Genomic DNA, 16,491 nt, shown 5'->3' with positions numbered 1-16,491 from the left:
CCATGAAATGAAACAAAATCAAATTACAGTCGCAGAATTTTACTTTCAGATCTACTGAATCGTTCAAATTCTCCCGATTAATGGCCTTTTGTGTTCTTGTGCGCCGGGTCAAAATCAAATTACACTGACATTCTGCTTGGATGGGAGGTACAGTGTTGCAGGTAGTGTTGTGTCTTTTCTTTGTACATTATTACTCGTAGATTCTGTTCTTGCATGCAAGAACAGAAGCTAGTCATTTCCTAGCTATATTGGACCTTTTATAAATGTTCTGGCTGATGTACTTTTGAGAAACCTGGCATAAATGTAGCATTTTAGAAATGAACATGCAGTAGGCAAGTCATGTTTTTCCAGAAGTGTTTTCTTAGAAATGAACATGCATGTTTTTACAAAAGTGTTTTTTTCCCCCCCTCTGTTTCACTGTGGTTACCTGTCTCTGCCTGGGGCTTAGGCCCAGCCTTGTTTACAGCCAGCGTTGCAAATTTTCCTGAGGCAAAATTATTCCCTTATGACTAAAAAATTCATCCAAGTGGAAAATGTGGCACCACTTTGCAATTTGTCAGATACTTTCCAATCAACTAAAAACAAGGTAATTGTAGGAGGTTGTGGAAATCATAGAATTTGCAGAATATGTAATGAATCTTGGCTAACATGGTCCAACAAGGGGAGTGGCAGTTTTATGCAGGGAGATGCTACATACAAAATGGCAAGAACCGAAGTGTTCTCTTCAGGATGGTATCCACCATTTGCTAGCAAGAACAGCGCTCAACGTGATGGATGCAGTTTGCGTTCCAAAGCTGGACAATTAAAGTTCCCAAGGCTGCTGGGAAATAAGAGCTTGTTTCAAATATGTTAATCTCAAATTGCACATCAATAGTCTTTTGATGAGTGATTTGTTGGTTGCTCAGAGACCAGAGTTTCCTTTTGAAAATGCAACAGTTGACTTTCAGTGGTCCTTCTGAGTCATACACCTTCCACGTAATTATAGGTGAACCTCAGCTGCACAATACCACCCCGTGGGGCCGTCATCTGAATCAGCCGTGAAGCCGTAAACAAAGGTTGTCTTGGAGTGCTTGATCTCAGAGGATAACCTGACAAAAAGAAAATATGCTGTGCCTCCCCCAAGCCACTTAAGCTTGCACTGTACAAGAGACGCTGCTAGTACGTGTTGATCACCTGAGAAACTCATAAAAGGTAAATGGAACTTTTTGCATCTGTAGTTGATATTGTATACAATATTTCTCAAATTCTACTGTAAGCTACTGCCCTTTGTAGTTTAATGTAACTGGTAAGATAATCTTTTGCTTCCTTAAAGACAACCATCTAATTTGGCAGCTATTAGAAAAGTGTTGTATAACATTTTTCTTTCTAAATGAATGTCAATGCATTCTTGCACTTTTTGTTTGCTGCGATATGTAGTTATATCTATCATTAAGATTGTTACAAAGTGTTATTGCATGGTGCCTCAGAGCCAGGAGAGACCTCGGATGCAGAATCATGTAATGAGGCAATAGAGACCTAGAGCTGTGGGGTTAGAATGTCTGCGGTGTCGATGAGAGAAGCCCTGGGCCTGGAGCTGCTGAGGGGGCAGTCCAGGGAGGGTCTGGAGCTGAAGTCCAATGTGGTGCGAGTCTTCATTAGCTCAACATTTTCAGGTGAGGCTTTGAAAATATTTCCATTCTTAAAATGCTTATACTTTGGAACCAATTACTACCACATAGGGTAGTATCTGTTTTTCTTTTTTGATTGTTTTACTGTAAAGGTTTGCATACCTCATTTCCTTGGTTTGCTTTGTTTATTCCATGTCTACTCAAAGAAATGAGTAATGAGGCTATCGGTATGTTTTAAGACCGTGTTTAAAATCTGTATTTGTGTGGTTGTAGATATGGGCAGAGAGAGAGATGTGTTACTGGATAAAGCATATCCAGAACTCCAGTCTTTCTGTCAGGGTCTGGGCCTGGTCTTTGAGGTGTGTACACAGAACTGAAATGCCAATGTACAGTTTGCAGTCTTTCTCCATGTTCATTTTTTTTCATAATACTGAATACTGTTTGTTGATAAAAATAAAGCTAATGACTGTTGTTAAACATTTTCTTATCAGTATGTGTGCACACTACTACATGCTAAATACTTATTATACATGTTTATTTTGAAGAATATACTATATAAATGTATTATTTGCCAATTTATATTGATTAATTTTGGCCTGTGTAAACCCTCATGTACTATTAATGTGTAATTTTAAACATTTTGACCTGAATCCAATTGATGTCACATGCCTATATTTTTTTATCAGTGAGCATATAGACATCAAAGCTTGTTTTGTTAATGTTCTTACCTTTCAGGTTGTAGATATGAGATGGGGTGTCCGTGACACAATTGCCGTGGATCACATGACAACTGAGTTGTGTCTCCAGGAGATTCAGTCTTGTAAGAGGATGTCTGTGGGCCCTACTTTCACTGTGAGTTTTTTTTTTTAGATTTCTGTCCTAAAAACTACTGTGTGTACTGAAAAAAACTTAAAGTGGCAAAAAGTATTTGTCAGTACCTGGTTTTCTGTTTTAAATTTTGTTATGAGTCAAATTGTATATGTATATACATACACAGGCAGGTGGCAAATTAAAGGAAGAAACATCATAAAGTGTCTTAGTAAGGTGTTGGGCCACCACCAACTGCCAGAACAGCTTCTCTCTGGAATGCTACTGGAGGGATGGAACACCATTCTTCCAAAAGATATTCCCTCATTTGGCATTTTGTTGATGGTGGTGATGGAGAGCGTTGTCTAACACGTTGATCCAAGATCTCCCATTGGTGTTCAATTGGGTTGAGATCTGGTGAGAGCGAAGGCCATAGCATATGATTCATAGCATATGATTCAATGGCCCCTCCTGCCCTGTGAATGGGGGCATTGTCATCCTGGAAGAGACCACTCCCATCAGGATAGAAATGTTTCATCATATTATAAAGGTGATCACTCAGAATAACTTTGTATTGACTTCTCAAACCATGCCAGGAAAATGCCCCCCATAGCATAACAGAGCCACCGGACCCCTCACTGTAAGGGTCAAGCATTCAGGCCTGTACTGTTCTCTTAGTATATGCCACACATGCACTCGTCTACTTGTTGAGGATATGGTGAAGGGTGACTCATCTGACCATATCACTTTTTTCCACGTCTCTATAGACTAGTACCTATGGTTTTCGTACCACTGGACTCTCAGATGTGCATTTATTTTTGTAATGAAGAGTTTATGCACTGCAACCCTACTATAATATGTTGTTGTCAACAGACATTTTTTTTCTGACACAGTCTGTTCAGGTCCTGCATTGACATTCTCAGTCACCTGAGTAAGAGTTGCTCTTCCTTACCTATGGCACTAATACACAAGCATCACAGTCAAGGAATGTGCATTTATCTCTGCCCCTTTTTACTGATGTCTTTTCCCGTAGATCTAAATGTAGATCTCACTTTTGTCACTGTTCTTATTGAAACACTTGGCAGTTGAGCTGTCTTTGTGACTGAATCTCCTGCCATCCATGCCCCAATGATGAACCCTCTTTCAAAGTCACTTAGATCTTTACCTCTTGCCATCCATAAACGAGGTCAACGGGGCCTACTCAGCATTTTTATACATGCGACAGAGCATGATAATTTGTTAATTGCTTTATTGTATAATGCAGTACACCTGTATGAAAGCATCTGCATTTGTTTCTCTACTCATTTAATCAGGTTTTATTCTTTAATTTGTCACCCATCTGTATATATAATAAAGGTGCTATTTATTTCTTATCTGTCACGTTTATCGATTATATATTTATATAACTTTGATCCTTTACCTGCCTATCATCCTATGCTCTGCCTCCTAGGTTCTGCTGGGAAATCGCTATGGCTACCGGCCAATTCCTCGACTCATCCCCGAGAATGAGTTTGAGCTGCTGCTGTCCAAGCTGACTAAGGACCAGGAGGGAGTGGGGCTCCTCACTGACTGGTTCTGGAAAGATGATAATTCGGTCCCATCCACCTATGTTCTGCAGCCAATCACCACTCATTTGCCCCATTATGATGATACGCGCCCTGAGAGTTACGAGCAGCATGATAATGACGTAGTTACCTGGCGCATCACAGAAGAGCGTATCTTGCGGCTGCTACGTACCGCCGCCCTCCAGGCAGAGAAAGATGGGGCTATTACCACAGAGCAAAATCATAAGTTCTTCAAATCTGGTCAGAGAACCTGAAAAAATTATAGATTTCTGTTTTTTATGCAACGCACTACTGAACAGAACATAGTGAAATAATGCTGCCTTTCTTATGATTTTCTCCTTTCCAGTGACTGAGTGGGAGATTGAGCAGGGTCTTCTGGGATTTCAGAAGAGTGACCCCTACACTGTGCTCTTTGTGCGCGAGTTGTCACGTTTGCACAAGCATGAAAGCCATAGGAACTTTGCCCAGTTTGTGGATGTGACTGCAGACGGGCTGGTAGATAAGGAAGCTCAGGAGCTTCTGTCAAAACTGAAGACTCAAATCTATGCTCTGTGTTCAGGCCTTGTCAACGTCCACTCTCTGGAGCTCAACAGAGTTGGTATAGACCCGGGCTGCAAGGTGCACGCTAAGTACCTCCAGAGCCTGTGTGAGCAGTTTGTCTCCCAGATGAAGGCAAAGATAAGCAGGGCTGTCGGATCTTCATCACCTGCCAGCATGACTGGGGGAGCAGAGTGGGGCTGGCTGTGGCAGGAGATCAGCCATCACCTGCTGTTGAGTTCCAACAAATGTGCAGTTTTCTGTGGCAGGGAGAGCCTCCTAGGAAAGATTTGTCTCACCATGTGGGAATCAACAAACACCTACCATGGGCCCCTAGTTGTGTATGGGCCCTCAGGGATTGGCAAGACTGCCCTGATGTGCAAGCTGGCACAGGAAATGCAGGGGGTTCTGGGCCCTAAGTCAGTGGTGGTGCAGAGGCTGCTGGGAACATCTCCTTTGAGCTCTGAAATTGACTCCGTTTTGAGGAGTGTCTGTTTTCAGGTATGTGGGGCAGTTGGTCTGCCATTACCCACCACCCAAACCACCAACAACCATGAAGACTTGGTGAGGTTCTTCCATGGTCTCCTTGCCCAAGTGTCGCAGCAGAGAGACTCCCTCCTCATCATCCTGGACTCCCTGGACCAGCTTTCTGAAGCCAACCATGCCCACAAGCTACACTGGCTGCCCAAAGAGATCCCGCCTTACGTCCAAATAGTAGTCTCCACTGTGGATTCTGGGCCACCTCTCCTGGAGGCCCTGAGAGGTATGATTCCAGCGCCAGAAAATTTCTTCCTTGTCGAGCAGCTGGGAGTCGATCAAGGCCGAGAAATCATCGATGCCTACATGAGAGCGGCAGGACGTCGGCTGACTTCGGATCAGCGCGACGTGGTTCTGCGTGGCTTCCAGCACTGCGGCCACCCCCTGTTGCTGAAGCTCACCCTGGACACAGCACGACGTTGGGCTTCCTACACCGCCGTGTCTGAGCTCCAGCTTGGCAGCACTACGCAGGAAGCGGTCTCTCTGCTCTTCCAGCATCTGGAGAAGAAACACGGGCGCCAGCTTATCAGTGCTGCGCTGGGGTACATCGTATCGTCAAGGTAACACTTAACATGTCATGTCGCACATGATATGCTTTTATTGGAATTCAAATTTGACTGATCTCACTTGGTAATCTGAATGTTTTATGCTTATGTGCGTACATTTGTGTCTTTGTTTTCTCTTAATTTCTATGCTTCCTTGCAGTCAAATTTGTTCAATTTACATAGTAAACTCATCACAGGAGTAAAACCTTCCTGGGCTTTCATTGTTTTTGCATATTCAGTTATTTGAATATGCTGAACAGAGTGTATGTGGAAGAGCCACCGAAAAGCCAGTTGAATGATACATCATTATGAAAAGAGTTCTCTGCGGACATTCATACATTTTTAATTAGCGCTTGGTTTCTCAGGCCTTTGTGGAATTCCAAATTGGGTTGCTAAGTCTGATTGGCATCCTCAGGGATGGGCTATCGGAGGCGGAGCTGCGAGATGTGCTGTCCTTGGATGATGAGGTCCTGGCTGACGTCTATCAGTACTGGCTGCCACCCTCCCTTGCCTTCATCCGTCTGCCCCCCCTGCTGTGGAGCCGCGTCAGGCATGACCTGGGGGAGTACCTGGTGGAGAGGCAGACCCATGGCGTCTCCGTGCTGGGACTCTACCACAGGTGCTGACTATGTCAGTGCTTTTAAACGATTGTGTGAAGTTGGGCTGATTATCCGCATTTTGTCTCATGACTGCTGTATGGAATTTCTGCTTTCTCCACACAGACTGAATGGAGCATACTTAGTTGTTTCGTTCTGCCTTGTGGTTTCCTTCTACATTTCTCAGGAGCATGCTTGTCTCTCTGTGTTCCAGGCAGTTTATTGAAATGGTGCAGGAGAGGTACTTGTCCGTGGAGTCCAAGGCAAAGAGTCACAGTGTCCTTTCTGATTACTTCCTGGGTCTCTGGAGCCAAGGCAAACTCAAGCCTGTCTTTCTACCTGCGCTGACATTTAATACCAAACTTAATTCTGACAGGAAGGTACATACACTGTCTTTTCAAATTAGAAAAATGAATGGAATTCCCTCTGGAGTTACATATTTCTGAATTGAAATAAGCAACATTTTAAGTAAGACCTTTGTTGTAAGGATAAAAAAGGTTAATGGAGAGAAGGAAGAATGAACTCACAAATGAAAACAAATAGATTGGTGCCTGCTCAGTCATCCAGGACAGTACCACTTCCTCAATCAAAAGGTCAGAGTAACCTATCTCTTTTCCGCTGTCCTTGGCTTCAGGTGTCCCCTCAGCCCTTATGGTTTGCTCAAGGTGTTGCCAACACCAGGAAGCTGAGGGAGCTCCCCTACCACCTAGTGCATGCAGGCAAATGGGAAGAACTGCATCAGGAAGTTATTGGTGAGGTCACAGTTCCATGGCATACAGTTCACCCCATTCCAAGCCTGTCCTTATACAAAACAATTCAGTCAAATGTTGCCCACGATTCTAAAGTGAACGCAGCTAAAACGTGATCACAGAGACAGAGGTAGGCATTAAACAGCCATCTGTCCCCCCCAGGGAGTACAGAGTGGCTGTGCTGTAAAACTCTGACTTGCGGTGTGGCCAGTGTTATCGAAGACTTGTCCCTCTGCGCTGAGGCCAGTGGCTGTCCTGAGATCGGGCTGATACGAGACACTTTTTTACTCATGAAGCCCACACTGGATTTCATAGATGGACGGATGGGTGAGCTGAATGCACTTTCCAAGCTGAATCATAGCTCTCAATGATTCATTCTACAATGTATTTATGAGATTTTAAACCTTTTTAAACTTTTCTTATCCCCTTCATTAAATTCTGCATTTTTAAATGCTTGAAGACCTATGCCTCTTCTACACTGAGATCTTCGCTCGGCTCTACACCTTTGCTGAGATGTACCCGACTCTGATTGGTCGCCTGTGCTCCCAGTGTCAGGACTGGTTCAGCGCCTGTCCCAACCCTGTTCTGGTCCCCAGTTGTAGCTTCTTCCAGCCTCCAGGAGGGGCACTGAAGACAACCCTCACTGGCTTCCAGAAAGGTCTGTGTAGGCCGTTTCTTGTTCAACATTTCAAATAACTAGACTTCATAACTTGCGGGGTGTGTTTGTGTGTTTGGATGGCACAAATGAGAAAGTGAATGACTGGAGTGAGACTTTGTCACGCAGTGCCAGTATTCAACCCCTGAAGGTTTAGCTTGCATTTTTGTATGGTAGATCTGATTCTTGTCATTTCAGACACTTGATGTCATGCCTCGATGTCTCTTTCCTCAGGAATCACAGCAGTAGATCTTTGTGTCGAAAAGGGGCTTTTGGTGGTGGGTTCAGAGGATGGGAAAGTGATTGCCTGGAACCTGGATGAATTAGAAGTTATCCATAACTTTACAGGGCACACAGGTGAGGGGAAGAGCAATGAAAATGTTAAGCTATAATGTGAATTATAGTAAAATATTAGCACAATATAGGCTTAATTTACTAAGACCTTCATCGCATGCAATACCTTTTAACACATACAAAACCAATAACTTGACCAGGCAATGATTAGTCATGGTATTTGTTTTGCACCAGTCATTGGGTGTGTTATTAGTTTAGTGTGTGCTCAATGCTTTTACATGTACTAAAGGTCTTAGTAAGTCAGGTGCTATATATTTTTGTGTTCGGTCTTCCCAGTGTGATGTGCGTGATTGTGCTTTTTCCAGCGGGGATATCCTGTGTGAAAGTGATTGACAGGGGAGCCCGCTACCTCTCCTCGGCCTTCGATGGTACTCTGAGGCTGTGGAGTCTGCTGAGTGGCAGGCAGCTGTACTCCATCTCTATAGAGTGTCCCCCCGGTACCCAGCCCCCCACACAGATCCATGTGATTGAGGAGAAGGCTGTCATCTACTGCATCACAGGAGCCCAGGTGTGACAGTCACTGAGGCTCCAGCACACTTGAAGTCTCATTTTACATTGTTTGTCTCTGTGTATGTGTATGTATTTATGCACTGTACTTACTGTATATAGGGATATACTGGTCAGTTTATATAAGACTCTGTGGGACTCATGGTATATACTTTTCCAACAGCTAAATGCATGGCACCTTGAAACATCTGAGCTCCTCTTCCAAATTGTGTTGCCTGAGGGGAGCGTGTCCTCCATGCTTGGTGTGCTGAGTGGAGCAGTTGCATCCCTCACAGATGGAGGACTCCTTACTTTCTATGACTGGTCAACCGGCTTGGGGCAAAAAGAGACCTGTTTGATGGTGGACCAGGAGAATTTCACCCCTACATGTCTGCTGACCCTGCACAGGCATGACAAATTGATCATCGGCTCCAAGGAGGGTTTCCTTCATCTGGTACTGACATATTTTATTACCGTGTGCTAATGTTCATCAACGTGACTCAGTAATCTCTGTATTCTCTAGCTCTCTCTGATGTTGTGATCTATTTGTTTGTGTAGGTTTCCTGTCATGGAAAACAGACTATTACCAAGCTTCTGGCTGAAGTTTCTTTTCTCACCACATCTGACGATGAAAAGCTTCTGTGTGCAGGTAGTACCTAGATGAGACCAAAGTAAACAGAACTTAAATTGCAACATCTCTTTTATCTGCTTCTGTGCAATGAGTAGCAGCAACACCTTGGTAAACAAAAAAGAAAAGATGACATGGTACAAATGATTGTAATGTATTGTAAAGTAAAGGTTTCTACTGTCTGTCTGCTTTCTGAAGTTGAATGGCAGCAAATAAATAACCTCTATAATAATGTGTTTCTGTGTAGGTTTCGCGAATCAAGTAGCTGTGTTCCATGTCCAGGACTTAGTGCAGAAGGGCCTGCATCAGGTGTTCCGGCATGAATACACTGTCCTCACCGCAGTAGCCCCCTGCCATCGAAGAGTGCTCATCACTGGCTGCGAGGACCAGACTATAAGGGTCAGCAACTATCTGCTCCTGTGTCCTGGGTGGTTTAGATTTCATACACAACCTAATCTGCCCTTAAATTCATCTTAAATTACTGATTAAAAGTTAATAGCATCAGGCTCTTACTGATCTTGGCTAGTGGACACCATTGGCGGAAATTGTAGCAGCACATTCATACTTTGTATTTTCCTGTTTGTTACGAGTATTGTAACATTCTATCTAGGTCAAAGAAGGTGAGGTCTAATATGTATGCATTTAAACTACTTCTCTCAGGTTTGGTGTTTATCCACTGGAGATCTCCTCGACACATTTACGGGCATGGGTGCTCCTGTCACCACTCTGGTGGTTTACGAGGACACTGTTATCTCCATGTCCAGCAGCACCTACTACCTGAAGCTGTGGCACTTGGACTACAATCACAAGCACAAGACAAATAACTGTTTCCCAGCCAGTAGCCCTCTTGTAACGGTCTCCCGCAGTGGTGACGCAGTGTACTTCCTCAAACACGGAGACAGGAAGGAAGTCGTCATATGGGATTGTCGCACAGGTACAGTGGACTAAGGATTGATAAATTCAGCAAGTAACCAAATAAATAAATTGAAGGAACCCAGTTTTTTAACATAAAAATGACAGTGTTGACATTAAATGACATTAAACAACAAAATTACATTAAACTGAAAATGTTTATAGTTGTGCATCTTTTCTCTCTAACTTGAAACTTTATATGCCCATTATGCACTTTATATGCCAGGTGCGTCCAGTGAACCCATTACAGTTTCAGCTGAAGTCAGCTGCCTGGAGCTGGCTCCACAAAAGAAGCTGCTGTTTTGCGGGCTGAAAACCGGCACCATCCTGATCTACCCACTGGCATTCGCTCCCGAAACCTTGTGCATTCCCCCTCCGGAGACCCTGCCCTCAGTCCGCTGCTTGGCTGTCAGTCACTTGGAGGACAGGGTGGCCGTGGCTTATGAAGGTGGTATTTCCTTGTTTGAGATCACCGTTAGGGACAGTTTCCCTTGCATTGAGGGTCCCTTAGAAAAACTGCCCCTCTCGCTGCTGCATTCCCCCATTTCATCCATGGCTTTGCTGCCTAACGGCAGGTTGCTCAATGGCACATTGAGTGGGGAGGTCATGCTGTATGATTTCAAGACTGCCTCAGCAGTGTCCCTGGATGACCACTCTTCTGAGATTACATGCATCACAGTGAATCACCGTGGAACGCATGCTTTGATTGGCTCCCAGGATTCCATTCAAAGGCTGTGGAGCTTATCACCTCTGGAGCTGAACTACACAATGGACTACAAGGTTAGTGTTGTTTGGGAGTGTGTAATTGTTCGATGGGACTTACTGACATATCCTTCATGCATTGCACCTTCATCTTCCACTCCTTCCTCTCTTCAATACACAGGGATTCTTCTTTGAAGGGATTCTTTGTGCAACTTTCTCAGAAGATGACCGGTATATTTATACTGGGTCTCACGACAGGACCATCAAAGTCTGGGATGCATCCAATGGTAATCATTTTTATTATTTGAAAACAAGCATACGATCACCAGGAGACAATATGAAATGTTACGCACATTCACATTTTTGCGACACTGAACATCAATTATCTCATGAACACCCTTTCATCTTTCATTTTTCTTAGTTTTATTTCCAGCATAAGAATGAACAGAGATTAACCCTTTCTTTATTGCTGTCATTTGTAGGGCGTTTACTTGTCGTCCAGTATGTCTACGCCTCAGTCACAAAGATTTTACCCTTCAAGGACGGGTTTGTTGCAGTCTCTCAGCTGGGTCATGTCATCAAGGAGCGGTTCCGCTGTCCAAGTCACATCAGTGCGGAGTACAACCCACTGCAGAACATTCGGGGCCAGTACAGAGTCATTTCCAGGTCAAGTTCGCCCGAAAGCCCTGTGCTGACCAAGGAGAAAGAGGAGAGCAGGCCCATCCATCTTCGTGTCCAGAAGACCAAGTCTTCACACACTTGCCTCCTGCTATGACAGCAAATTGACTTTGCAGTCAGTTAAGAACAGTCTCGGCTGTGGAGTGTACCTGAGGAAGCCTTCATCACAAAGCTCCACAAAGTTTGAGGATAATCAAGTTTGATTAAGGGGAATAATGAGGATATGGTTGATGTGACTATGCATTTCATTTTTTTTCTATATTATTTTTCACTGTTAATTGATATCAATGTGTAAAATCACATTTTACATATATGGCTTACCAATTAGACAATACATGTTGTTAAAATGCTTGTATCCATATCCACTTGCAAAAAAATGTTGTTTCACAGAGTAGCAAGACAGTATGAAATGGCTTAATATAAAATGGCCCATTAATAGCAGGTAAAATATTGAACTTTACATAGAATACATATCTATTTGTAAACAGTTTGAACACTTTCATTTGATGTAACAGTTAAAAATATATAAAAATACAATGTCACAGCTTTGATAAATACATTTCTAACAACAATAAATGAATTACACATAAAATAAACATTTTTTATCAAGCTGATGTATCCAGTCCCAGTCTCCCTAAACCTAATTTCTGTCCTCTTGTACAGGATAACATTATTTGTACGAGGTACTGGAGAAACAATGGCAAATATTAAAGCTGGGATCAGTCACAGAGCTCCTGGCACATGTGCACAGATAGAGGCATACCAATGTCTTATCTTCAAGTTGGCGATGCTTCAACAGCAGCACATCATTACAGAGCATAAAGTGAATCATTTATGCCCCATTGAACCTGATGAAAACAATTATTTTCAAGCCCCAGAGATTTTCGTTGACGTCCTACACTCTAGGGAATCACTAGCCAGCACATCCTCCATTGCGTCAGTAAACATTCCTGCCGTTCTCCGTTCTCCTCTGGATGTGAGACATCTGGGAAGCAGCTAGACAACTCATTGATATCTGAGCAAAGGTGAGAAAAACAAACAGTAAAAAGCACAGGATATTTTGAAACACTCCCTGCTGACATAGCATACTGAACATTTCGCATCTTGTCTAAAATCATCTTTTTTTCTGTGTTGTCGTGTTCCTTGGTGCTTCATTCTCTGACTATGCCCTCATTCTTTACACTGCTCATTCTCAAACTTTACAATGCAGTGTCATATTTCGCGTTTTACACAATTTTTTCTTCATCCAATGCTGTATACTTGTCTTTGAACATATTTTTATTTGACATTGTGCTGCTCTTGTAATTATTTTGTCTTCTGCTGAAACTTTCTCAATATAATTCTTTCAATATTTGCGTTGTGAGCGCAGCACTATGAAGTTGCTATTTAAAAGAATTACAACAATAGATGAAAATGTGAAAATAGCATCCCAGGATGAAAACTCAGGCTGACCTCTAGGCCGAGAAGTCCAACTGCCATTCCTCCTATGAAGTAAAGGTTCTGTTTCCCCCACAACACAATCTTTTCTAGACAGCCCGTAGTGTAGATGATTTTTGCTGCAGAGGCTTCATCCAAGGTTTGCATTTCATATCCACACATGGTGTTGAAGATTGTCTGGGAACACACAGCATACCAGCCAGCATGAACTCTACTGACCAGGACGACAGCGTTTGTACATTTTTCCACTTGGTGAGAATTGAACATGAGGGAAGTGAATAATTAGATCTGGTTTCTTTGTAAATGTAACCTTGTTGTGGCCTGACCTCATTTTTGTGCCGTACACAGCAAGAGAAGGGCACCCCACAACCCTCCAAACTGTGATTTCTCGCAGGGCACTGGAAATACACATTGCCAGACCAGTCTTTGTGTGAGTCCACGCCACAACACTGAAACTGCATGGAGGAAAAATTTTAACATCAAGAGCATTCATCAACAGCAAACCCCAATGCACTTAACAAAATGAGCATTTCCCAATTCATTCCATATACTTCCATATACTAAAGATCTCTCATTGCTTTTATTTCGTCCATTTACGTCTTTCAAATGCAGGCTGACCATGTAACACTGTATGCTTGTTGAAATCTCACCTTCTTCTGTACAAAGTCTATCAGGTTTTCAAGGTCCATGTCCTCACGGTAGCGAACAATCCCTTTCCTCATCAGCTGCTCTGTCCTGTGCAAAACCTGTAAAAGCAGGACTTCAGCAATCATTACCCAGCATGCAAACAATGTCAACAGCATTTAAAAATAAAGATTGTTGGACCACTACGAATAGACTGGGGTTAAAACATTTGTGCTGCTATATTATGTTTTCACAGTCTTTGTGCAGTTTATTTCATTGTTGATACTGTTACCAAGTCTGAGAAAAGGAACCCAAGCACAGCAGCTGCAACCTGCAGGAGAAGGATTGCCACCAGAATTCCTAAAAACTGGACAAACAAAGCAGTGTGTGTGTGAATCGTACTGCTCCTGTCCGACCTTTTCAATGTACTTAGCACAGAAAACAGAATGGATCACGGCTTACAATATTCTAAATGCAATTATATGGTTGATTTGTAATTGTATAGTAAATACACAATTGGTATACTGTTGTTACTATACTGTTCTTGCTAATACAGCTGCAAAATATACAAGTATTTAATATTTGAGACCTAAATTTGTATATTATATCCAGTACATGAATTTACATTTCAAGTCAAATACAGGCATATTTCAAGATTCTGGATATTTTCTCCATAGGCAGTATGGGGCTAATATCAATAACCAATTTGGTCATTGATAAAAATGTTATATTTGCATAACAAAATTTCAATTTGCTTCATTATTAAGCAGAGAGCATGATTCAATAGAGTTACTGAGTTTTGATAGCTTTGAGTTTGGCTGGATAAATGAAAAATAAATAAAACAGTTTCAGATGACTATGATCATCCTAATTTTGAACATGACATTTTCAATTAATTTATGGCATCAGCAGCACATAAAACATTTAGCCTCTCTGCTGTTTAGGTTGTGTCATCATATCAACCCCTCATATGAGCCATAATCTTATATTATTGATAGCAATATGACAATATGTAACACCACCTCTTTGAGGAGATAAAGCCGTTAGTGAAAAAGTGTCACTCACCAGTTTTAACAGCAAGACTGCGTTGCGCAGTGCACCGAAACACCCAAAGAAGGTGATGATGAACATTAAGGAGCCAATGCTTATGAGCAAAAGGGCAGGGTCAGCTGTCAGAGAGTCCACTACACCTGCCACACACACACACACACACATTTCTGTGCCATATTTGTCATGGAAAGCAACATCTTTCATATTTTGGTGGAAAATTTTATGTTATACTTATTCCCTGTGCACTGCAACACAGATATTTGAGTGCTAGCATTTGGTAGGTGCTACAGTGCACAATTCTCTAAAACCTTCTATGAGGACATCTAATAGGACGACTGTACTCTATTGCTGAATTATTGATTCATTCCAATTTTTCAGCCTCATGATGCCCTGCTTTACTGGAATTGACACTTATTTGGCCCTCATGTTGCGAGACAACAGCAACAGCCTCCACATGCAAATTCTGCATCTAGAATTGACTCTAGACCTTTTCTAGAACTTTCTTGAGCATGAACCAATGAAGCAATGACACAGCTGCCCAATAAACAGTTCAGCAGCCAACTGTCCAATTAAAATGGGCTGTAATTACTACATGGATCACACAATATGGATGTCAATATACCCTCAAATTAAAGCTGACAATCTACAGTTTCCTCATGTCCATTGTTTTATTTCAAATCCAGTATGCTGGAGTACAGTGCCAAAACAACAAATTGTCTAACTGTCCCAATACAATTGCATTTAACTGTACATATGCATTTTATTTCCCCATAAATGTATCCAGTACACATTTGTTAAAAGGAGTAGACCCTGTGTATTCTGTAATATATCAATACCATTTTTTGTTCTGTTGTCAAGAAATATTGTCACCTACCTCCCTCCTTCGCAATTTTGGCATACACACCCACTGCAATGAAAACAGCACTGGTTACCTGGATGAAGATAGTGGAAGTGTTTTTTTGGAAATCAAGCCACATTAAATGTGTGTTTTTATGTCCCACAAAGCTACAGGACATATCTGGGTGTACGATCTGATACTCATGTTTTTCTGACAGTTACATTTTAACTATTCAGTTACGACTTGTAAATGAATTAAACTGGCACGATCTTGATTGTCTGACAGTACTAAATATAAATACACACTTTATTTAAATACAGTAAATCATTGCACTTAATCACTGATACTGCTGGTTCAAATCACCTTCAGATCCTTAATGAAGTTGTCTAATAAATCCAACACACACACACACACACACAAACACACACACACACACACACAAGTTGTCATATAGCTTTAAACAGAACATTATACAGCATAAAAGTGATTTCAGTAATTTGGGATACATGCACTGGTCACGCTCTACACCCCTGATAATCTCATAGACATAACACTAGCACATTGATAATGTAGCCTAGTGCGTAGATTTGATAACACGGCTTACCCAGAATAAGTAGCAGAAGATGAACAAAGTATATTTGATGACACACTGGCAACAATTTTTTGGTTTACCCATAATGTCACGATGTCGAGACCTAATATCAGAAGTATCTGCTTCTTACTGAACCTCCAGTCTACTCCAGTCTCCAACCTGTAAAAACTTGTCCGTGCGGGGGCATATTATGCATACTTCTGGAGTAGAGTAGAGGAAATACCAGGAAATACCTGATGACTACCGAAGGCTGTACCGCCAAGACATTCATCAACTTGAGTAGTATGAGGTTTGGGGTAATCAAGCATACACTGCTGCCTGCTGGCCATTAGACGTTACATGCCAAAATCAGATTTGGTTTATAATGGTCCTGGTGTGCGTCTACGTGTTAATGCACAAATAAATAAAACATTAAAAGTGGAGTGCTGAACAAACATTATATATATCCAGCATATGTGTGTTCAGTACATCGGTTCAGATTTCTTTGAGGATAGATGGCACACATTTTTGTCTTTTTGTTTAACGTACCCTACCTGTATAGTAGCGTAGTAGGCTACGGTCTCTTGTCAGCTGATTGGTCCCTGTAATCTGT

At 42.2% G+C, this 16,491-nt stretch overlaps 2 protein-coding genes across 2 annotated transcripts; one reads left to right on the top strand and one right to left on the bottom strand.

The window, feature by feature from the left end:
• The first annotated feature begins 22 nt into the window (after positions 1 to 22).
• Positions 23 to 11,980, top strand: nwd1 (NACHT and WD repeat domain containing 1). The gene is made up of 20 exons (XM_064331371.1): positions 23 to 1,191; positions 1,467 to 1,652; positions 1,881 to 1,966; positions 2,343 to 2,459; positions 3,865 to 4,219; positions 4,326 to 5,613; positions 6,014 to 6,217; positions 6,409 to 6,574; positions 6,829 to 6,946; positions 7,106 to 7,270; positions 7,404 to 7,601; positions 7,833 to 7,955; positions 8,258 to 8,460; positions 8,623 to 8,892; positions 8,997 to 9,087; positions 9,314 to 9,465; positions 9,727 to 10,000; positions 10,205 to 10,758; positions 10,862 to 10,967; positions 11,163 to 11,980. The coding sequence occupies exons 2-20, from the start codon at positions 1,535 to 1,537 to the stop codon at positions 11,453 to 11,455; spliced, it is 4,881 nt and encodes a 1,626-aa protein (XP_064187441.1). The 5' UTR covers positions 23 to 1,191; positions 1,467 to 1,534; the 3' UTR covers positions 11,456 to 11,980.
• Positions 10,950 to 16,148, bottom strand: zgc:113223 (uncharacterized protein LOC541424 homolog). The gene is made up of 8 exons (XM_064331382.1): positions 15,912 to 16,148; positions 15,344 to 15,401; positions 14,485 to 14,609; positions 13,712 to 13,786; positions 13,446 to 13,541; positions 13,122 to 13,250; positions 12,811 to 12,972; positions 10,950 to 12,373 (listed from the first exon to the last, which is right to left on the bottom strand). Exons 1-8 carry the CDS (start codon positions 15,981 to 15,983, stop codon positions 12,296 to 12,298), a joined length of 795 nt encoding a protein of 264 aa, XP_064187452.1. The 5' UTR covers positions 15,984 to 16,148; the 3' UTR covers positions 10,950 to 12,295.
• Positions 16,149 to 16,491: the final 343 nt, after the last annotated feature.

Source organism: Anguilla rostrata, chromosome 4 (genome assembly GCF_018555375.3).
Source record: "Anguilla rostrata isolate EN2019 chromosome 4, ASM1855537v3, whole genome shotgun sequence".
NCBI classification, from domain to species: Eukaryota; Metazoa; Chordata; class Actinopteri; order Anguilliformes; family Anguillidae; genus Anguilla; species Anguilla rostrata.
This window is presented reverse-complemented; position numbering and strand designations above follow the sequence as displayed.

Bases quoted from the DNA above. Each gene is read 5' to 3' on its own strand.
- nwd1 (XM_064331371.1), top strand. From the start codon at position 1,535: ATGTCTGCGGTGTCGATGAGAGAAGCCCTGGGCCTGGAGCTGCTGAGG. The intron at 7,602-7,832 runs GTCTGTGTAGGC...CTCTTTCCTCAG, and splicing joins CCTCACTGGCTTCCAGAAAG to GAATCACAGCAGTAGATCTT. The intron at 10,001-10,204 runs GTACAGTGGACT...TTTATATGCCAG, and splicing joins CATATGGGATTGTCGCACAG to GTGCGTCCAGTGAACCCATT.
- zgc:113223 (XM_064331382.1), bottom strand. From the start codon at position 15,983: ATGGGTAAACCAAAAAATTGTTGCCAGTGTGTCATCAAATATACTTTG. The intron at 15,402-15,911 runs GTAAGCCGTGTT...ATCTTCATCCAG, and splicing joins TCTTCTGCTACTTATTCTGG to GTAACCAGTGCTGTTTTCAT. The intron at 12,973-13,121 runs GTCAGGCCACAA...GTGTGTTCCCAG, and splicing joins GTGTACGGCACAAAAATGAG to ACAATCTTCAACACCATGTG.